Here is a 23,664-nt window from a genome sequence, read left to right on the forward strand (position 1 = left end):
GAACAAGCTTTCATCACAGTAGGCTACTTGTTTTTCTTTCTTTTTCTTCTACAATATTGGTTCAGTTCCTAAGAGTCACGAAATTTTACTAGTATTTTCAATTACTTATTTAACAAGAAGTACAAGTAACAAAAAAAAAAGAGTTAAAATTATATAATGACATTGCGATTTTTATCCGCGTAACGTTACATTCACGCAAGCTTTATGAGCTTAACCGTGGATCTTAAAGGCGGTCAGGAAACTAGATCAGGAGGTTGACGGTAATCTGTCAGCTTCCAGGCGGCGAAGTAACATACGCCATCACGCGCCGGTGTAGTCACGACAGCTTACGGTATTTTACGTTTTTCACCGAGTTATTTTATAAAAGTAACAGCACCCGTACAGTGCCACCTCATTTAACCCGACGGCGGCGTTATAACGGTCCGTTACCACGCGAGATCTCCACTGCTACGTCTTTGTTTTCATCGGTTGTATAACATGGTCATACACGTGAGTCCAGCCGCATCCTCCTATACTGGCTGTCGTCATGACCACGCCCTCGACCAATCAGACTGTCCCGGGGAAACGCTCCCACCAATCGGAATCGAGCAGGCGTGGCTCCGCTCGGCCAGACTCTCACGTGGGCCTGAAGTGTTGTGTTCCGGAGGAATAATGGAGGAACGCACGAGAAACTGGAGCAAGTGATTCTCGAACATAAACATCAAGTAAGTACTGATCTTTAAAGTATCTCAAGAGCGCGGAATACATTTATGGATATACTAGTGCTGTAATGTTCAAGAGCGTTTAATAAGACGAGAAACGCGTCATTCGAGACGTGTACGACCTAAGTTATACAAAATTATAATGACGTTATTAACTATATCGTATAATTATCAACATTCATTTCTAATATGTGAAATATTTAATAATCTGTCTGTGTTTGTTCGTGAAACAGTGCATGTAACTGCGCATGCGCACTGTCCGTCTGGCTTGTTACATGCTTAAATAAACAACTTGTATTTCACTCAGAAGTGTATGTCTTTGTCATGTTCACGGGTCTGAGTGAGATGTACGGGTCAGGCCTGGGTTTACGTGAATATCTTTCTATAAGCAGACTCGTGGCCGTGCATGTGAAGTGGCGGAGGCGAGCATCATATCACAGTGTTATTCTTGTCTTGTAGGCTTGTAATGGAGGATGTTATTTTTTTTTTAGGTGAAACCTAAATGGTATTTTAATAGGTCAAGTCAGATAGTGGGTCTGTAGTTGCTTAATATCAAAATATTGTGTACATTTGCTGAGCCAGGAAAGTATTTTGATATGGTTTATTATTGAACATTTGATATCAGTTGTGAATAAGCACCTGTATCCTATTTAAGAATCGGTCAGAATTACACAGTCATGGAAATGTGTGGTCAACTGTTCCCATGGATGTTGCCTTTAAGTAGAAAGCAGGGGGATGCAAATACAAACTACTATTTCATGCAATATTTATAGTTTGTACAAAGTCTTTATATATGCAGCCTGTCTGCTTTAAATCTTCTGTCTATTTGTCTGGATACTCCTTTTTGAGGTGCTATACAGTTGACTCCCCAAAACTCAAGGAGTTTCACTCTGTCTGGTCTGTAACCTGAGGACATGCATCAGCTTATCGTCGCTTTTTACTATATATAAAAGTTAAGTAAAGATACATGTAACATTTTATGGTTCACATTAGTATAGGGTTTACATGAAAAAGATTACCTGTTACAATAGATCCCATATCTCCTTTTGTATTCTTCAATAGATTGGGGGATATGATAAAGAAACAGTTGTGAATAACAAAGAAATGAATGTGTATACGTGACACCAGTATTATATAATCACATATGTAATCATAATGCATACTGAAAGCACTGATTGCCGCCCTGTTCTTCTGAAGTGCATTTTCAAGTTTTACATAGTTCAAAATGTCCAAAAAGCTGTGCATATATATACATGGATGACATACATTTAACTCTGGAGTCAGGTAGAATAGCAACAAAAAAAAAAAAAATAATAATAATAATAATAATAAAGATATTTTTAAAAAAAAATGTAATTTGTATTAGTGTTTTGTATCCTATATATTTTCTAATTCTTTATAGTTTATATATTTTTATTTTAGTTTGTTATTTTTGTACGTCAGGATAAATGAAATGAAAATGAGAATGCTGAAATACGTTTTTATATATTTTATTTGATTTCAGTTAATGTTTCTTTTATTTCAAATAACCAAATACATTTTTTGGTTTCTGTTTTAGTTAACTATAAAAAGCCTGCCTTGAACTTAAGCTGGACCGTTTCTAACTGATTATCTGTAAAAAAAAAAAAAAATGTATAAATGCAGCCTGAAGGTTGTCGGTTCAAAGATTTCATTGTTTTGTAAACCAACTTGTACTTTTGAGGCACTTTGAACAAAGATGAGCAATACAGTATGTAATTGTAAAATATTTAGTTGGGCTAACCCTAACTGTTAGGACTCATTTAAGAGTGTGTAACAGAAGCGTCCTGAATAAAGCCAGACAGTTGTATAATATGTGTTATGAATCTTTCTGTCTGAGGATGGAGGACACCATTAGGCTTTTGTGTTGTTTTTTAGCTGATATGATTATGTTCACACATTTTGATATCTTTTGCTGCATGTGCAAAACAACACCCCATTATACAATAATTCCAGTCGTGAATGAGATGTAATGTGGTGAATGTGTTTTTTCCTGCCATTTTTTTTTTTTTTTACTAGACATTGTAGGAACCTCCCACAAAATATTCAGAGCTCTGAAAAGCTTAATGCATCAAATTGATGTACCTTGGTCAAATTATTTAATGTACGTTGTGAACAGCACAGCTGAAGAAAACATATTTTCCAAGTTGAAAATTAAATTCAGAGCTTTAAATGCTATAACAAATGATACATTATATATTGGGCAATGTAAATATCATTAAGTCAAAATCAGTGCTGTCAAACCATTAATCACATACAAAATAAAGGCTTTTGTTTGCATAATATGTGTGTTCTATATTTATTATATATAAACAAATACACAAACATACAGTATATATTTTGAAAACATTACTTACACATATTTACATGTCTATATTTATATTCATATAATTTATATTATAAATAAATATATTTAATATATAAAAATAAACTATTTTTCTGAACTATAAACAGGCATGTGTAATAAATATACATAACAATAAATAATAACAAGATATACATAATAAATAAACAAAGCACACATGCATATTATGTAAAGAAAAACTTTATTTTGGATGTGATTCATCGTTTGACAGCACTAATTAAAATACAGTGAAATATTAAAATATGCTAAATTGAAATTTATATATGTATTTATATAGGTGCTGTTAAATTATTAATAGTGATAAATCTCATGTGTTTTTGGTTACATTATGTGCGCAAACTGTATATTTATAATGTTTATATAGATACACATGCATGTATATTTTAGAAAAATATGTTATATTTTTTTATTTATATATAAATACACATGCATGAATATTTGAGAAAAATGTTATATTTATTTATTCAATATGTTCATAAATAATATAAATTTTATATGCATGTATGCATGTAAATACATGTAAATATTTTCAAAATAAATACATGCATGTGTGTATTTATACATAATAAATATACACAGTACACACAAATATATTAAATAAACAACCCTAAACTTAAAAAATACACACATTTCAAATGACACAAAAACATATAATTGCACTTTTTAATGACTTTTAAAAATTATATGTATATATATATATATATATATATATATATATATATATATAAATGCACACACACAATATTTATTGTATCGATGTTCCTTTTGCAGTTCTCTCAATGGAAGACTACGTAACCATCTAGTAAAACATCATCCTCATGGATTTCTCCATAGACCTTCATTGTTGATGTGGACAAAAGCAGCGGAGCATCTGGATTGCGGATCAGAGCTTCAGTAGAGGTGGGCAGCGGTTGGAGGAGAATCTGCAGCGGGGCAATGCTGGGAGGAGACGGCTTTCACGATGGAGAAGAGGAGAACTCTTCTCCAGGCTCCAGCAAGTGTCTGGGGCAGATGGACCTAACTAACATTGGGCAGGCCCCCGGGACCAGCGGAAGCAGATCCGGATCTGGTTCAGGTGAGGAAGAGGAGGCTGAGGGGCAGCGAGGAAGAACCAGCAGAGGTGAAAGCCCAGTGGGGTGTGAGCAGACGCACGAGGATGTGGACATGAACAGCGGCCACGACTCCAGCAGCGGAAACGACAGCGTTGGAGGCTCGCGACATCATCACTCCTCGGCCAATTGCAGCCCTGGAAGCACCACGGGATCAGGAAGCACCAAGAGGTACAACAGTCACTGTTATTAATGCTCATGCTGAGGGGTTGTGATTTGAACAAACCTCTAATCATGAGTACTCGACTTGATCAAGTCCATTTGAGTGTTGTCTTTCTTCCTGATTCATTTTTACTGTAGCTGTAGTCCTAATTGAAACTGTCTTCTAGACCAGCTGTATGTATTTTGTGTATAATATTGGACTTCTGGTTAAGTCAAGTTCTCTCTCTTTGTGTCTTCAGCTCAAAATCTGCCACTGGTTCCTCATCGTCCAGCTTTCACAGTGCTCCTCACACGGTGTGCAGGTAAACTTACCCACCTCGAACCATCACAACCACATATTTAAACATTAGAACTCAAATATGAAAAACTCCATTTAGATTGGCAGATATGCATTAATGTAGTGGTTCATACAGTGCTCTTAAAAAGTATTTGACCACTTAAAAATGTTGTTGTATTAGATACAAAATGGATAGCAAAGTTTTATATTTAAATGCATGCAAAACACACACACACACAAAACAATTATTCAGTTGTAAAGGATGAACCTATCTAGTGTTGAAATCAAATGTTAATGTAACTATTTACGTTTTGTGTATAAAATTCCCTTCACTTTTCAAATAATTTCTATACCTATATAGTTATTGTAATTAAGGAAGGCCAATTCTGCCACATAAGAAAACAAAACCCTGCTTTGTTTAACCAATAAGAAAAATAAATTAGTAAATAAAAAGTCAATATTATGACATGTTAACGCTGGAAGGTGTCATAATTATGACTTTTATGAGGTTATGACTAAGTCAATTATGAGATAAATAGAGAAAAAGAAGGTAAAAAAAAAGATATTTTCACAGCCTAACAAAATTATGCTATGTTAAATAATAATTAAATTAAATAATGAAATTATGAGATAAAGTCACACTTATAATATTAAAAGTTGATATTATGTCATTATTGTTACTTCTATGAGATAAGTCAATTATGAAATTAAAAGTAGAAACTGACAGTCAATTATGAGATATATTGAATAAAAGGTTTAAATTACAAGATAAATTTGATAATTATTCGCCAAAATATCACAATAATGCTTTGTTAATTCATAATTCTGAAATAGTTGTATTGATAAGATACAATGTTAAAATTAAACAAAAAAATCATAATTATTACACTAAAAGTTTTTATTTTTATTACTTTTTATGAGACAAGTCAAAATTGACATGCATCAGTTATGAGAAAAAATAACAAATACATATAATTATTCGATAAAAACCTAAAATTATGACATAAGTCTTAATTACATTTAAAAAATAATTTCACATAGAATCATGCTTGGTAAAATGATAATTACGACTCAAGATTGAGATAAATTTATAATTGAAACAAGCTGATTTTTTTTCTTGATGCTCGCCTCCGACACTTCACATGCACGGCCACGAGTCTGCTTATAGAAAGATATTCACGTAAACCCGGGTCTGACCCGTACATCTCACACAGACCCGTGAACATGACAAACACATAATTACGACTCAAGATTGAGATAAATTTATAATTGAAACAAGCTGATTTTTTTTCTTATGTGGCAGAAATGGCCCTCCATTATAATTAATTAAGATTAGGTTAAAATTCAAATAAATGCTGAATGAGTGAATAAAAACAAATGTGTGCATGTGCAGTGAGCAGACGGAGCTGGGCCGTGAGCAGACGCACCGGGAGATGATGCAGACGGTGCAGGAGATGAAGAAACGGCTGCCGTCTGAGAAGAAAAGCCGCAGTAAAGCCAGTACTGTAGAGGCACTGAACTATGCACTGAACTGTGTCAAACAAGTACAAGGTATAAACACACACACACACACACACAGAGCTCTTTTTGTGAGTGACTGCTGTTATAACGGCAGCACAGTCAGATCCGCAGCCGAGCGTCTGTGATTATGTAATGCGTCTGCAGGAAGGGCGAGTCAGGGTCCCATCCACTCACTGACAGTAAAACCCTGCTCATTCTGTTCACTCGTTCTCAGTGCTTTCCCATTTTTTGTTTATCGCTATATCAAATATGTTTTACAGTATAACGCCTGTATTGAGATGATGGGGCAGATGCTGTTAGTTTCTGCATGAGGTCATCATGTGCGTCATGGCGTTCAGTAATTGTGAAACTCAACTCTCTGGAATGTGGCCGAGATGTATTTCCTGTTTTTTGGGGCTATAGATTCTCATAGTAGCAACAGAATCAAAACATCAAAACAGCAGACACTGAAAACATTATACTTTGAACTCTTGGACTATTTTAGTAAACTTTATAATAAACTAAATAAGCCAAAGCCAATATTTTATTTGATTATTTTGTGTTTTTATTAGATTTTTTTTTCATCACATTAAAATATTATTATTTGCATTTAATACAAATAAAACAACACAATAAAGCAAAATTCCTAACATCTCTAATAAAAAATAAAATCTCTTTAATTTTCAAGTTTAAAAACAAACAAACAGATGCTCTCATGACACTGTTGCTACAATAAGCATTAAATGTGCTAAAACAGCACAGTTTGGGCATTTTATAATTATTTATTTTTTTCAGCTGTAGTTACCCTTACCAAAATGTACAGATTTTGCCACAAATCACAGCAAATTCATATTTTCACATGCACATAAGCAAGTTTTTTTGATTTTAAAATCTGTTTTGTGTACTGCAATTTTATCAAATGAATGGCAAACAAATAATGCCCGTAAGGAAAAAGTAAAATGTTTTTGCAAGGATAATATTGAGTATAATATATTATCATGCTAATATTTTGAGGGATTTAATCATCATGCATTTAGTTTTATTAATTAAATTGATTTTATTAATATTAATTCAAGCTTCTTCAGTGCCTACATGGGTTTATTTTTCTGTTTATTTTTGTTTGTTCTATCACTTGAAATAAATGTCATTATTCAGTCTGTGATGTAATGCTATGTGAAATTTCGCAGTAATTGTTTTGTCTGGTGTTGTTATATCTGGCAGGGTCTCTTGTGAGCCACCTGCTCTGTTGTTTAAGCCAAACATTGAGTAACTAGAAGATTGTGGCTCTCATTCTCGGCTCATTTTTACTCTTCCTCTGCCTCCCCCTGCAGCAACAAGTGATTACTACAACTTACTAATGAGCAGCGGACTGGAGGAAAGACGAGCAGCTACTGTGTGCACGCTGGAGGAGCTGGAGGAAATCACTTCAGAACACACACTGAAAAACACTGTACGTCCTGCTGAGTTTCCTCTCAAAGCCTACAGGCAAAGCCGTGTTTGTTTTCACTGGTCATTTTTGAGATTTTGGGCTATTTTGGCTTTTCAACATGTGTTGTTCACTCTAGTGGAAGGTGAGTGAAAAATTCCCAAATACGTTTTTGTATTGTATCTGTTTGCATCTGTAGATTTGAACTGCAATGCCTGCTTTTAAGGGCGGTTTTCTCTTGAATTTTTCAGAAATCTCCACTTCAGCTGCACTTACACCAGACTTCATATGTAATACATGGGATGTAACGATTAACCGCGAACCGGTTGCAAATCAGTAAAAAAATTTGACGATTCAAATCAGCTGAGATGCTAGACAAATCGTGATTCAGTTATTTTTCTTTTCATCTTGCCTCTGTGTAATGCATATTAAAGTTCATAAGTGCAGCGCTGCTTTGTTTACAGCGGAAACCAAGGAAACGCTTTAAGCGCCACCTGCTGGCAGAGACTGAATCTGCATCTCGTTCAGCTCGTCTGCCGTGTCTGTTTCATGCAGATATTTTGTCAAACCACAAAACTGAAGTCAAACCATTCTGTTTTTGCTTCAAATTTCGAAATAATACAATCTAATTTAGATTAAAAACTGCTCATCTTGCATGTATGCAGCATCTTTGTTTGGATCATGATTAAAATGCAAGGGTTGCCTCTAATTTTAAATGGAAAGAGCACACACAAAGCCTTATTTTGTTTATATGAAGAGATCTATTTTATTGGTATAAAATTTCAATTTAGTTTTGTTATTTACATTTACATTACATTAAAAGTTTGTCATTTAGCAGACACTTTTATCCAAAGTGACTTGTAGATGAGGACAACAGAAGCAATCAAAACCAACAAAAGAGCAATAATATACAAGTGCTATATAAGTATATTATTAAAGTGTTACATTTCAAATTCACTAAGAAACGTCCAGCATTTAGTCCAAGCAATAATAAAAGGACACATGTAATTTATAATTAAATAGGTCTTAAATGTCTTTTTTTTTAAAAATCGTGAGTAGAGTGGATCGTTACATCCCTAGTAATACATTTATTATGTGTGTGTACCATGTATATTTATTATGTTTATATAAATACAAATACATGCATGTATATAATGTAAATATTTGTATATAATATGTATATTTATATAATACTGTATGTGTGTGTATGTATTTATATATACTTAATAAATATACACCGTAAACGTACATATATTATGTAAACAAAAACTTTTATTTTGGATGCGATTAATTGTTTGGCAGCACTAGCTAAAACCCTTTGCGAAATACTCTTAGAGGAAAAATGTAAGAGTCCTAAATTTAGTATTGACACGCCCATTATTATTAAGATTTCCTCCTAAATCGGGGAATTATGAGCTGAGTTATGTTTTGTAAATACGGCTCTGATCTGAAGTATGTTGGGAACCAAACAGTTGCTGGTCCCCATTGACTTCCATAGTATTCCAACATTCCCAACATATAAACACATACAGGTTTGGAGTAAATGATGACAGAATTGTAATTTTAGGTTGAACTGTTCCTTTAATTCTGTCTCTGTGGAAGGAGTTCACCAAGAGTTCTGTGGTGTTCTCAGGACACGTTTGTGGTGGTCTTCTCTCTGGCCTCGGGGAAGATGGTTTACGCATCCGAACAGGCCTCCAGCGTGCTTCACTGCAAGAGGAAGTTTCTGGAATCTGCCAAGTTCGTGGAGCTGCTGTACCATCAGGACGTCAATGTGTTTTACTCGCACACGGCTCAACCTCGGCTGCCGCCCTGGAACGTGTGCACAGACAGCGGTGAGACGCTCTGGAGGCTTTCACTGATATTACACACACATTGAATTATGCCACCGTCTTTTATACATTTTAGGAATGAAAGATGCTAATTCCTCTTTGTCTCTCTGTAGCGGCGGTTCTGTTCGAATGTGCCCAGGTCAAGTCCTTCTTCTGTCGAATCAGGTCGGTGTGTTGTACAGCATTATTACTCATTCTCATCTGTGTCACATTAATAGATCGCACTTATTTATGTAGCACTTTTTACAATAAAGATTGGTTTCAAGCAGCTTCAGAGTAATAAAAAAGACAATAGTCCTTCAATTAAGTAACAAAATGTAAAGCAGCTCCACAGAAGACAATTATACAGCTTGTTGATGCAATTTAGCTCACTAATAGTGCAGCGTTCATCAAATTATGACACAAGCTTATTTCATCTGTATAGCAGCTAATAAAATCATTATCCCGTTCTTCTCATTTGTTCTCTCTGTTGTCAGTGCAGTCAAACCGATAATATTATGGAATATTAAGTGTCTTTTAAATGTTTTTTCTATGTGTGTGTTCAGAGGAGGGAAGGATAGAGATGGAGAAATGCGTTATAGTCCCTTCCGGATCACTCCGTACCTGCTGAAGGTTCAGGGATTGAGCGGAGAGGAGGAGCCGTGCTGTCTGGCCCTGGCCGAGCGCATCCTCTCAGGATATGAGGGTACCTTTCACCAAAATTAATTGTCACATGACCTGATTATGTTACTTGTTTAACTTTGCCGGAATGAAATTTTGTTATCCTGCATGATTGTTATTTGTGTGTGTGTTTGCTTGTTGCTTTGTCTGCAGCCCCTCGCATTCCCGTAGACAAGCGCATATTCAGCACGACTCATTCACCAGGCTGTGTCTTTTTAGAAGTGGATGACCGGTGAGTGATTTTGACCTTTAGTAAAAGAATCGGCAGCTTGGGCAAATGGTCAGGTGTTTATTTAATAATAAATACATTTTTATTATACATTTTTTTTGTAAATAAATTTTTATTATTTTTTTTAAATAATGTGCTGCATGGAGTAAACTACAGATGAGCAGATCTATTATTGTTGTTGTTTTAAAATAATACGTTGCACAGAGTAAAGCTAATCAGCATATTTAAAAAAATTAAAAGCTGAGTAGCACAATGTTGTTATTATATTATTAATTAAGAATAGTATGACGGATCAGCATATAATAATAATAATTATTATTAGTAGTAGTAGTAGTAGTAGTATTATTGAAAATATTTTGCACAGAATATGGCTAAATAGCATGTTATTATTAATATTATTTTTTTAATTTATTAGCTGCATGGAGTAAAGTTGCACTGTTGTTATTATTATTATCTCTTTGTTATTATTATTATTTGAAAGTATTATTATTTTGCAAAGAGTATGGCTGAGCAGCATATAATAATTATTATTATCATTATTATTACTGTTATTATTATAATTATTATTATTTGAAAATATGTTGCACAGAATATGGCTGAGCAGCATATTTTTATTATTATTTTGAAATAAATAGCGGCATGGAGTAAAGCTGAGTAGCATATTATTGTTTTTATTATTAAATATTATGTTGCACAGAGTATGGCTGAGCAGACTACAATACTAATAATTATTATTGTTTGAAAATATTATGTTGCACAGAATATATGGCTGAGCAGCATATTCATAGTAGTATAAAATATGTTTTGAATTGAATTGAATTGAATTGAAAGTCCTTTACAGTACAAATAACACTGAGTTGGACTGTTTTTAAACATCACATTTAATCAGTAGCATAAGATGAGCATTTAAGCAGCAAAGAATTGAAACAAATGCTTTTATATAGCTAGTGTGAAATGATTCCTCATGTGTTAGTTGGTGGTGTGTGTTCACAGAGCGGTGCCTTTGCTCGGCTACCTCCCCCAGGACCTGATCGGTACCTCGGTTCTGACCTGCCTGCATCCAGACGACCGTCTGCTCATGCTGGCCATGCACCGCAAAAGTACGACTTTTCAACATTGTGAAGTCTTTATCAGACTTGTGTAAAGTCTTAATCAAATTTGTCCTGATTGCTTCAGTTCTGAAGTACGCGGGCCAGCCTCCGTTTGAACACTCGCCCATCCGCTTTCGGTGTCAGAACGGCGACTACATCACCCTGGACTCCAGCTGGTCCAGCTTCATCAACCCTTGGAGCCGAAAGGTGGCCTTCATCATCGGCAGGCACAAAGTTCGCACGTAAGCTCCAGCTTAGTAGTGCGCCAGTTGTGATGTGTTTCCAAACACTGACATTTGCTTATACAGAAGCATTTGTTTTTGTGCGCCTTCTCTGTAGTGGACCTTTAAATGAGGACGTTTTCGCTGCGCGGAGTAAAGCCAAGCATCCAATCATGTGTGAGGACGTGAAAGAGCTGCAAGCCATGATCTACAAGCTCTTCCTTCAGGTGAGGACAAGCCACATTAGCAAGCTTTTTGCAGGCCGGTTGTTCAAAAGTAACAGTAAATGCATTTATAATGTCAGGGAAATTTGTTTTGAACTTTCTTTTCATGAAAGAATGGGCAAAAAAATCTCACTGACCGCAAACTAGTTTTTAATAGTTTTGCATGGATGACTTTGTGTAAGGAACAGACCCAAAATACATAAAAGCTGTTAAAATAAACTTATTAAAAACCAATAAATCTTCCAAAAATAGTGCTTTTAAAGAGTTCAGTTTTATATATATATATATATATATATATATATATATATATATTAGGGATGCATGATATATCGGACACATATCGATATCAGCTGATATATGCTCATTTTTTCTGTTGTCGTTAACGTACCAATAAGAGAATTTGGCCGATATCTTAGAGCCAATAAATAATGCATTATTTCCTGCAGAGACATTTCAGATTCGCACTGTTCACCATGATGGTTTTTAATTGCTTGAAATATCATTGGAAACACTGCGTTCGGTTAAGCTATAGCCTATAGGGGGTTAATAGAGCGCTTCAGTTTGCTGGTGATCATCTTTAGCTCAGCCCATGCAGCTCAAACAGCAGCTTACAACATTAATAACTATGATAGAGATTGTCATATATGTGTATATATATATATATATATATATATATATATATATATATATATATATATATATATATATATATATATAAAAAATTTTAAATACATTTTTAAAACATTTTCATTGAGGAGTAGCCTAAGCTAATACCCTAAATTTTTATTTTCCTCACTGCGAGTCACAGCGTGTCAGTTATGTGGTGATGTGCTATGAAATTGTTGCGAAGCAAATTAATTGTAATATTAATTTGATAATAAAAGTAACCTAATAATAATAGCCAAAAAATAACAGGTCTACATTATCTGGAAATGCCAAATACTCTTAATAATGACAATATTTAATGATTTTAACAATATCTCTGGTTATAGTCCTTACATGCTGGACCTCTTTCAACACACTCCAGTCTTATCGCCTTATATTTTTTTTTACACGCAAGTAATGTTGTCCAGTAACATATTTCCATTATTTAAGCATTATTTTATTTATTTGTAAGGCTGCTTTATGTTTTATTTATGTTGAAGTGTTTAATGGCTTTTAATGATAAGACTTTTTTTGGTAATCAGGCTCTCAAAATAATGTAAAAAGGTGGATTGAGAATTATCGGTCACATATCGGATATCGGCTTTCATATTCAAAGAATTATCGGTTGTTGGTATCGGCCAAAATTTTCATATGCATCCATATTTTTATATATATATATATATATATATATATATATATATATATATATATATATATATATATATATATATATATAATATAGCCATCCCTTTAATTAGGGCAAGATGACAGCAAAACCCATATAAAATATAAAAATAGACAGTCCACAATTAGATAATGATTTGATGCAGATAAAGCAACTAATACCAGCCAACAACTGTCAATCATATAAATGTTATTAAAACTTTTTTTGGTAATCAGGCTCTCAAAATAATGTAAAAAGGTGGATTGAGAATTATCGGTCACATATCGGTTATCGGCTTTCATATTCAAAGAATTATCGGTTATTGGTATCGGCCAAAATGTTCATATGCATCCATAATAAATATATATATATATATATATATATATATATATATATTTATTATGGATGCATATGAACATTTTGGCCGTTACCAAATATTTATATATAGCCATCCCTTTAATTAGGGCAAGATGACAGAAAAACCCATTTAAATATAAAAATAAACAGTCCACAATTAGATATTGATTTGATGCAGATAAAGCAACTAATACCCGCCAACAACTGTCAATCATATAAAGGTTATTAAAACTTAAACTGAATAAAAAAAAGAAGGTAATTGCAACTTTTTTCTCATGATTGCAAGTTATAAAAAGCAAGTGAGAAAACCAGTTGTGAGAAACAAGTCAGAATTGTGAGATTATAAACTCGCAATTGCAAGGAATTATATAATAAGAAATAAGAAACAATAATAGAATAAAAAATAATACTAAAAGAACACTGCTTCATATGTGGCATCACTACAGTTGTCAAGCACATCTGAGCTGCTGGTTAGTGTTTTGATCGTGTCTGTATTCCTCTCAGCCGGTTCATAATAATGGATCCAGTGGCTATGGCAGTCTGGGTAGTAACGGCTCCCACGAGCACTACATCAGTGTGGCGTCGTCCAGCGACAGTAACGGAAACCTCTGGGATGATTCGCACAGAGAACCAGTACGTCTGAATGTGCATGTAAAGTCACATATGAATGTTGGTTGGCCTGGACCTTACGATGGATCTTTCGTCTTGCAGATGTCTTTGCAGCGGTTTTGTGCTGATGTCAATAAAGTGAAGAAGTGGGGCCAGCAGGCGTATCTGGACTCCCAGAGGAAGCTCACAGCTTTAGGACCAGCCCCTGCAGGTCTGGAGTGTGTCTTTTCTGCATCTGTCTTCAGTCGTCTCAGCAGCTCATCTTGATGTGATCATATTTGAATGGTGTGTGTTCCCATCAGTGGCGGCAGCAGGGGTTCATCATAACACTAGTCAGGGTTTGGGAATTCGAGGTCATCTAAAGCAGTCTCTGCAAGACGCGCGGAAGCAGCCACACATTCCATCGTACCAGCAGATCAACTGTGTGGACAGCATCATCAGGTGAGGTTACTGTAAATGTGCAGTGTATATAACAGTGTATTAATGTCCATTACTGAATAATCCAGAAAATAAAATAATTTTTCTGTAGTAATTAACTATATATATTAATTTAAATCTGTAAAGAGTTAAATATATACATGTTAAATAGTTTGTTTCTTAATTTGGGGGAAACAAATTATGTAAAAAATAATCCAGCATATTAAATGTTTTTCTGTAGTAATTAAATTCATAATGAATTTAAATCTATAATCTTTTTTTTCTTTTTTCTCTTTGAAAGAAAAGATTTTACATCCTTTAATATTTTTTTATAGTTTAATAATAAGTAGTTTAGGATAATTAAGCAAATAAAAAATAAAAAATTCTGCGTCTGCTAAATGCATAAATTTATATTATATTACATTACATTACATTATATTATATTATATTATATTATATTATATTATATTATATTATATTATATTATATTATATTATATTATATTATATTATATTAATTTGTCTGGAAATTCCAAGAAAGAAGTTTACATTTTGAAATACATTTTCTATATTAATAAAAAAAATCTAATAAATATTAAAACATTAAAAACAATGCATTTTTGACATTATACATTTTTTTTTTTATGTGTAACCAGTGATCTGTTTATGAAGGTTCATGTTTTTGCTTCTCTAGATATCTGGAGAGCTGTGCGACATCTGCTCTGAAACGAAAGAGTGAATCTTTGTCCATAGCTACATCTTCCTCTTCCTCCATGTCTGAGGAAGACAAACCTGCAGCGGCAGCACATGACGACACTGTGAACACTGACGGTAAGAGCCTTCAAAGTCCCTTCCAAGCCTTTCTGTAGGCCTTTTTCCTCCTAAAACCCTGCGGAGATGCTGACGTCCTTCTCCTGCAGAAGCTGCGCTGGAAGCCGCCGGTGCTCTGGACGGCCAGGTGTCTGCGGGTTCGGCCACGACGGCAGCGGTGGTGGGAGCGCCGCTCACGGACATCACAATCTCCACAGAAGCCATGAGCGTGGTGTCCGTCACCAGTCAGTGCAGTTACAGCAGCACCATAGTGCACGTACCCCAGCCCGAGTCAGGTGAGTGCACACACATACACTGACCCCAAATGTGTTTGGCCTGTTAAACCATATTAAAAGGCAGAGTTCACCCAAAAATGAAATGCTGCTGTTAATTTACTCAGCCTCAGGCCATCCAGATGACTTTTTTTTCTTCAGTAGAACGGCAAAGAAGATTTTAAACTGAAACTGTGGTATTTGGAGATTCATTAAATGCAAGTCAGCAGCTGCCGGTTTTTGAGAATAAAAAAAGCATATAAAGGAACGATATATTGAAGTCAAATGATCGGCCTGTGCTAGAAACTGAACTGAACATTATTTTCAACTAAACATTTTTACTGTTCTACTCCAGGAAAACATCACCTACATCTGGTTGGCCTGAGGTTGAGTACATTTTCAAAACAAAAATACGTTTCTAGGCTTTTTGATCACCTGCGTCTGCCGCTTGTCTTCTTCCAGAGGTCACTGCCTTAGAAGATGCTCCAATGGGGAGCGAGCCAACAGACTCGGCCCCCACCCCTGCTCGCCCCGCCCCCAGCAGCTCCTCAGAGGCGCAGGAGGAGTTACTCCTGGTGGGTCTTACTAAAGAGGTGCTGTCGGCCCACACGCAGAAGGAGGAACAACAATTCGTGGATCGTTTCCAACATCGTATCCTGCAGAGTCCCTACAGCTCCTACCTCCAGCAGGACAACAGCAGCAGGGCCCATTCTCACCACAGAGGTGTGTGTGTGTGTGTGTTAGCCGTTGTTATTCGTCGGTCTATTGCTTTCTGATATTCTTCCTTTGTTTGTTGCTTTGGATAAAATTGTCTGGAGCAAAAGAAGATTGACATTGTCTAATCAGTGTATGACTGTCAGTGGATTATTAATTTGAGTCTATTATGAAAATAACTGCATTTTATATATATATTTTTTTTAATCTAAAATGTTAAAAAAAAAAACTTTTTTTTGTGCATGCTTGACACGAAAGCAATACAAAACCAATACCAGCAATTAAAATAAATATAGACCCTTCCCCATGCATTAAATTTAATCAGAGCATGGTCTACATTTAGCATAATAGCATTGATGTCACAGGTCCCACATGCAGTAGTATAATTTTCCTTTTCCATCTACTCTCAGCTGATGTTGTGCGTCCTCCGAACAAACACAAGCGTCCCAAACCAGAAGACTCATCCGACAGCTACGGCTCCCAGCCGGGCAACTACTGGTCACTTCCCGGCCCCACCGGAGCGCCTCATTCCTCCTGGCCTTCCTCCGAGTCCTCTCATCCCCCACCGTCCAACATTGGCTTTGTGCCGCCCATGGCAGTGCCCATGCAAACAGCCCCGTACTTCACCGTGGTCGGTGCGGATCAGCAGCCCATGGTGGTCCAGCCTGACCAAGTTGTCCAGAACCTCTATCCCATGACTCCCACAATGATCGTCCTGCTTCCTAGCTACCCCATGTACCCTGGGAACAATGGCATGTACCTGCATGGGATGCCCGTCCCGGCACCCGGAGTTGTTCCCCAGCCTCCCTTTAACTTGGGAGGCTTCGTCCCACCTGGTGGACATGTGCCACATGTGTCTCCATCACAGGGCCATCCTCCAGGTCCCACCATCACAGGAGTCGGGATGGCACAGGATGCTTCAGCAGAGGTCGACTCAATACCTGCCCCTTGGTTTGGGGAAGACCTTGATGCAGCACAGCCCACGGCGCTCTTCTCCAGCTCTCGCTCCAGCTCGCCCATCCAGCTGAACTTACTCCAGGAGGAGCTGACCAAGCCCACCGAAGCCCAGCACAGCACCGGTCCAGAGAGTCTGCATGAACACCACGCCAAAGCGGTGAGAGCAGCTGACATCCAAAGGAGGAGGGACATGATTTACTCCATCTGAAGCTATTTGAAATATTTTTGTAATTAGTATGCATGCAGTTTTTATGACCTCATCTTAAGTTTTTGTTAATCATTAATTAAATACTCCATTATATACAACATTTTTTATGAAAATGTTAAAATATGTATATAGTTCTTATAAAATGTAGTACTTTAAAATGCATTTTATTTCAAATTAAATAAAAGGGGCTTAAGAGACCAATTGTTATTTGATTTATTATTATTAAAGTACTTTATTTTTAAAATTGGTAAAATATTTATCAAATATTTGTGAAAATAAATGTGAAAGGGCTGTAAGAGACAAATGATGTCACTTTATTAAAGATGATTGAAATACCTAAAATATGTTTGTAAAATGCATTCGAAATATATATTATCATATATTTATCAAAAGTTTGCCTTTAAGGGCCCAGTCATGTTGCTATAACATTTATTAAAATCAAGTGAAATATTAAAATCTAATTAAAATATATTAACATTCTTTTAAAAATTAATATGAAAGTAATTTCTAATGTAAAATATTAAAATATGTGAGATGCATATTTTGTACAAATTAATTGGAAAGGGCCTTAAGAGACCAAATATGATGTACAGCCTACAAAATACTTGTCGTGAAAGGGTTTTAATTAAGCAATCATGCATACTTCTGTCGTTTTTTTGCTTAATACTTATCTTCATTTCTTCATTTAGCTTCATACTTAATGATTAGTAATTAGTTTTACTAATTATGAAGCTAAAGTGTGAAGGGATTAATCAGCATGTCTGTTTCTCTGCTCACAGGAGGACGCTCCCAGCGACTCGTGTCAACAAGACGCCCATTCCACCTCCAGTGAATTGCTGGACCAGTTGCTGCAGGAGGACGCCCGCTCAGGAACCGGCTCAAATGTCTCGGGCAGTGGCTCCGGAGAGTCAGGAGGCTCTCTGGGCTCCGGGTCGAACGGGACGTCCACCAGCCACACAGGTGCTGTTCAAATCAGTCATACGTGACTCTTAAAGCTGCGGTAGGGAACTTTTGACGCTCTAGCGGTTAATAAACAGAACTGCTTGCGTCTTGCGGAAGAACATCGTAGCCAGAACTACTTCTCTCTGTTTATGTCTGTGAAGAATCACAAAGGTACTGGGTTACTCCGCCGCGGTACCCCCGAAGCAATCTAAAATAGTCCGAATATAAACACTTATTATAGGTGCACCCTAGTGATTCAGGACAAGCTAAAGACACGGTTTGGAAAATGGATTCATGGTGTACTCGCTTATTATATAAATTTTTCTACATTTTGAACACAAACAAAGTTACGGACCGCAGCTCTGATTGGTTGTTTCTTACCGGGAGCGGTCTGTGACTGCAAATGGCAATAGGACACTGGGAGGAGCCAGAGGAGCTTGATTTTTTCACAGATTATCTGTCTCATATTCTACTGTCAGGACATAATGACAGGTTTAACAAATATGTAAAAAATACATTTTTACAAAAGTTACCTACTGCAGCTTTAATGTTGAGATAACGAATAACGAATGTTATTTCGTCTTTGTCAGTAACTCCTTGAAACAATATTTTAAAATACTTTTTAAATAATATTTTATTAAATTAATATAAGTGTAATAATATGTTTAATATTAATTTAATATTAATTGGTAAATATATAGTATTCAATATATAGGTCATTTTTACTTTTAGTTTTCGAGTGAAATATTGTGTAAAATGTGTTGAAATGTATATTTAATTTATGAATTATTAAATATTATGGTACATTATTTTAAATAAATGTTATTAATGTTATTGTAAATGTATAAATGTTTTATGTTATGCCTCTGCAATTGTTTATATGTATGGCTGATTTTATTTGTTTTATTTGTGTTATATTACTTTAGCATCAACCATACACATACAAAACAAAATATATAAAATAAAAATATTTATTTAAAATGGCATTTATTATTTGTGACCATGGGCCACAAAACCAGTCATAAGGGTCCATTTTTTTATAATTGTGATTTATATAAATAATTTTTTTTTTTTCCATTGATGTATGGTTTATTAGAATCTGACAATATTTGGCCGAGATGCAACTATTTGAAAATCTGAAATCTGAGGGTTCAAAAAAATCAAAATACTGAGAAAATCACCCTTATAGTTGTCCAAATTAAGTCCTTAGCAATGCAGATTACTAATAAAAAATATAATTTTGATATATTTACGGTAGTAAATTTAAAAATATCTTCATGTAACATAATAATTTTAGAAAAAATCTATAATTTTGACCCATACACTGTATTGTTGACTATTACTACAAATATACACCTGGGACTTAAGACTGGTTTTCACCACAAAATAGCCTCTATATGTAGACATTTGATTAGTTACCTACTTTCTGCTACATAAACATCTTCCAGAAGGTTATTTTAATGGAAATCGAATTCAGAAAGGAAATTCCTCACCCTCGTTTTGTTCCTATATGACTTCCACGATTTGATTAAACTGACCCCCAACGTTTCACGTTCACAGGCAGCAGCAACAGCAGCAAGTACTTCGCCAGCAACGATTCATCGGACACATCGCGAAAAGCTCGCAAGTCCGCAGAAGCCCAGGAACTTGAATGTACGACCTTCACAAAGCACGTGGACAATCCGTTATGGAGCATGATCAAGCAGACGCCCGAACCCGTCATGATGACCTATCAGATCGGCCCCAGGTACCAGACCAGGAACATCTCTCCCTCTCTCTTTCTCTGAACCCCGGGTTCCTGCTCATTCCTCTGAGAAACCTGAGAGAAACGTGACATTGTGAGCATCTCTTTCCACAGGAGAAAGAGTTAGCGCTGCCAGTCTCTCGCTGAGGTAGTTCTGATCAAGTTTAATGTCTCATTGCACTGTCAGCTCTGAGGTAGGTGACTCCAGGTGACCGTACACAATGAGACCTGAGTTAAAGAGCTTGATGAAGTGATTCAAGCACCTGATTATGGACGGAGGAGAGGGCGAATCCGATTAATTGCATTCAAAATAAAAATGTATGTTTACATTCCATATGTGTGTACTCTGTAAATTTATTATGTATATATAAATACACATACACACATACATACATGTATATATTAGGGAAAAAAGTTAGATTCTTGTATCAAATATTTCTATTTATATATACATTTTATATATAAACATATGCATGTATATTTTTAAGAAAAATGTTATGTTTATATATGAAATATATTTTTATATAATAAAGAATATAAATATAAAAATGTGTGACCCTGGAGAACACAAAAGCAGTCATAAGTAGCATGGGAATGTTTGTAGCAATACCCAAAAATACATTGTGTGCATCAAAATTATCGATTTTCCTTTTATGCCCAAAATAATGAGGATATTAAGTAAATATCAAGTTCTATGAAGATTTTTATTAAATTTCCTAACATAAATGTATTAAAACTTGATTAGCATTGCTATGAACTTCATTTGGACAATTTTTAAGGCGATTTTCTCAATATTTAGATTTTTTTTTTTTGCACCCTCAGATTCCAGATTTTTTCAAATAGTTGTATCTCGGCCAAATATTGTCCAATCCTAATAGACCATTCAGCTTTCAGATGTTGTGTAAATCTCAATTTAGAAAAACTGACACTTAAGACTGGTTTTGTGGTCCATTGTCACATATATACTGTATGTTTGTGTATTTATATATACATGATGAACATACACAGTAAACAAACATACATTATGTAAGCAAAAACTTATTTTGGATGCGATTAATCGTTTGAGGGCACTAATATATATATATATATATATATATATATATATATATATATATATATATATATATATATATATATATATATATATATATATATATATATAGTGTGTATTTATATATGCATAATAAAAAGGCAGCTGCTATAAACAGTAGATGCTATTTACACTAAGTGAAAATAGCATGTTTTATTAGTGATATAGATGCTATGGAAGTGCAAATGGCAGTATTTTTTTAACAATATGCTTTTTACAGTAAATACAGGTAGTTCTATAGATTTTATTTATACTGTAAAAAGAGCATAATTTTCTGCTGTTTATACTACTTAAGAAACAATGTTGAAATCAAAGCGGTGTGCTGTCGAGTGCCATCTAGCGAATGATTGAGGCGGTTTAAGTGACCTTTATTGTGTGTGTGTGTGTGTGTGTGTGTGTGTGGATCTCCATGCAGGGATCAGGCGCAGGTTCTTCAGGAAGACCGGGAGAAGCTGCTTCTGATGCAGCCCATGCAGCCCTGGTTCACCCAGGACCAGAAGAAGGAGCTGGCCGAGGTTCATCCCTGGAACCATCAGCACACGCTCCCACACGAGATCAACACACAGGTCTGCAACTCATCGTCTACGTCAATATCAGACATATACTGGATAATATCATATATTATAACAAGTGAAATACTTGTTATGGTCTTAGTTTTAGTTATTAGTACATGATTCTTCAAAAATCATTCTAATATGCTGATTTGCTTTGATCATTCGACCGCTATCTTCATTGTGTTTCATCATGATCTAATAAAAAATTATATATATACTGTATATTTATTTTTTTAGTGTTGTGTGAGTTGTACCACCATGCAAGCGGGCAAGGACTCTCCAAGCCCTCCGACTCCTGACAGCTCCTGTCCGCAAGACTGTCCGTCTCAGGACACCAGACCCGACACCGACACCTGACCGCAGACCCTGCCGGACCTCCGGCCCTCTGGGACTCTCAGCTGGGAATTGTGGGAAGCGACGGAAGACTGCGTCTGTGTGCCACGGTCTCATATTTCCTCCTGAAGTCACGAAACGAGGCAAACCTTTTGCACTGGATCAGACCACGTCCGCGTGACTTTGGACACCCGCAGGAGACGGACAGTTAGCGGCGGCCGTCACATGACCATGGATTTCTCTCTGCTGTTCTCCGTTACAGTCCATGGACCCAAACAGCTGTGAATATCAGACTTTAAATTGGTACTGATGTAAACAGTGTGGGTCAAATGTTTTTTTTTTGTTTTCTTTGTTTGCTTGCTTGTTTTAAGAAAACTTTTGGTTAATTAATAATGTGTCCTCTACTGAATCTTGTAGTGTCAGGAGGGTTCATGATCTCCCAGAATTACCTGAAATGAGTTTCCTCACCACTTGTGCAGATATAAATGCGTATGAATGTCCCACAGTGCTGCAACATCCTGTGCAGTTACTAAAGAACATAAGCATCCACCGCCAAAAACTAAAAGCGTCTACAAATGGAAATGAATGATGTTTGGTCCAGAACACAAAGATTTTCATTCGTCATTGAGCTCATCCAATCCGAACGGCCTTAAATTAGTTTTTTCCTTTAGTGTGTTTTATTTTTCTGTTCTCAATTTCAAATGTTTCTTCCACTGTGCATGAGACTAAACGATGTCAAGCAATGTCTTACTATGGTATATATATATATATATATATATATATATATATATATATATATATATATATATATATATATATATATATATATATATATATATATATATATATATATATATATATATATATATATATATATATATATATATATATATATATATATACTATGGTAAATAAAGTAATGGTGTAATTGGAAAATACAGACATTCTCTCTTTTATGTCGGGTTGATAGCTGAACTTGTACCTGGGTCACATTTCACCATAGAACAAACTAAAATAAAATAAAATTTACAATTTTAGAACCATTTATTTTCAATATATGAATTTAGCAGAAAACAAATCTGAATAATTTTGAAAATGCAAAAACAGCAATGTATTCTTAATGGTTCTTAAAATGTATTATTATTATATTTTCTGATATTTCTGTTGAATTGTGACCTAAACACTCTTAGAAAAAGGTTCAATAGCTGTCACTGGGGCAATGCTATTTAAAAGCTACACCTTGGTATCTTATTCACCACTACAGGGTCCGCATTAATACTTCAAAGGTATATATCTTACTATCTCTACCTTTATTTCTGAGAGAGTAAGTATTTAAAACTTCTCAAATCCATCATAAGGTAACCAAAAAAAGACTCTTTGCCATTTACCGTACATCTTTTTTTTTTAATTTATTGATCTGTTGTGTTCAGAAAGGTGTGTGTGTGAGTGTGTGTCATTGAAAGTGTGTTTCCTGTGGTGTTCCTGTTGTCAGAATAGATGTTGTCCCTTTATGGTTTTTAGGGTGTTACAGAGA

General features: G+C 35.3%; 1 protein-coding gene across 4 annotated transcripts; it reads left to right on the top strand.

The window, feature by feature from the left end:
* Positions 1–583: 583 nt before the first annotated feature.
* Positions 584–22,697, top strand: LOC113110870 (period circadian protein homolog 2-like). 4 transcript variants are annotated; one of them, XM_026275123.1, is made up of 23 exons: positions 584–704; positions 3,856–4,364; positions 4,595–4,657; positions 6,026–6,183; positions 7,464–7,582; positions 9,192–9,393; positions 9,504–9,555; positions 9,936–10,075; positions 10,204–10,282; positions 11,273–11,379; positions 11,456–11,612; positions 11,710–11,818; positions 13,986–14,114; positions 14,193–14,301; positions 14,393–14,531; positions 15,201–15,337; positions 15,427–15,612; positions 16,051–16,311; positions 16,713–17,416; positions 18,247–18,427; positions 19,970–20,156; positions 21,659–21,809; positions 22,035–22,697. In XM_026275123.1, exons 2-23 carry the CDS (start codon positions 4,021–4,023, stop codon positions 22,152–22,154), a joined length of 3,834 nt encoding a protein of 1,277 aa, XP_026130908.1. In that variant the 5' UTR covers positions 584–704; positions 3,856–4,020; the 3' UTR covers positions 22,155–22,697. The 4 variants fall into 4 exon arrangements, with proteins under 4 accessions (XP_026130908.1, XP_026130910.1, XP_026130909.1 ...); XM_026275124.1 differs by having other exon boundaries at positions 617–704; positions 3,919–4,364; XM_026275125.1 differs by lacking the exons at positions 21,659–21,809; positions 22,035–22,697 and adding an exon at positions 20,268–20,605.
* Positions 22,698–23,664: the final 967 nt, after the last annotated feature.

The sequence above is a fragment of the Carassius auratus genome, chromosome 11 (assembly GCF_003368295.1).
Source record: "Carassius auratus strain Wakin chromosome 11, ASM336829v1, whole genome shotgun sequence".
Taxonomy (NCBI): Eukaryota; Metazoa; Chordata; class Actinopteri; order Cypriniformes; family Cyprinidae; genus Carassius; species Carassius auratus.

Bases quoted from the DNA above. Each gene is read 5' to 3' on its own strand.
- LOC113110870 (XM_026275123.1), top strand. From the start codon at position 4,021: ATGCTGGGAGGAGACGGCTTTCACGATGGAGAAGAGGAGAACTCTTCT. The intron at 6,184-7,463 runs GTATAAACACAC...CTCCCCCTGCAG, and splicing joins CTGTGTCAAACAAGTACAAG to CAACAAGTGATTACTACAAC. The intron at 7,583-9,191 runs GTACGTCCTGCT...TGGTGTTCTCAG, and splicing joins AACACACACTGAAAAACACT to GACACGTTTGTGGTGGTCTT.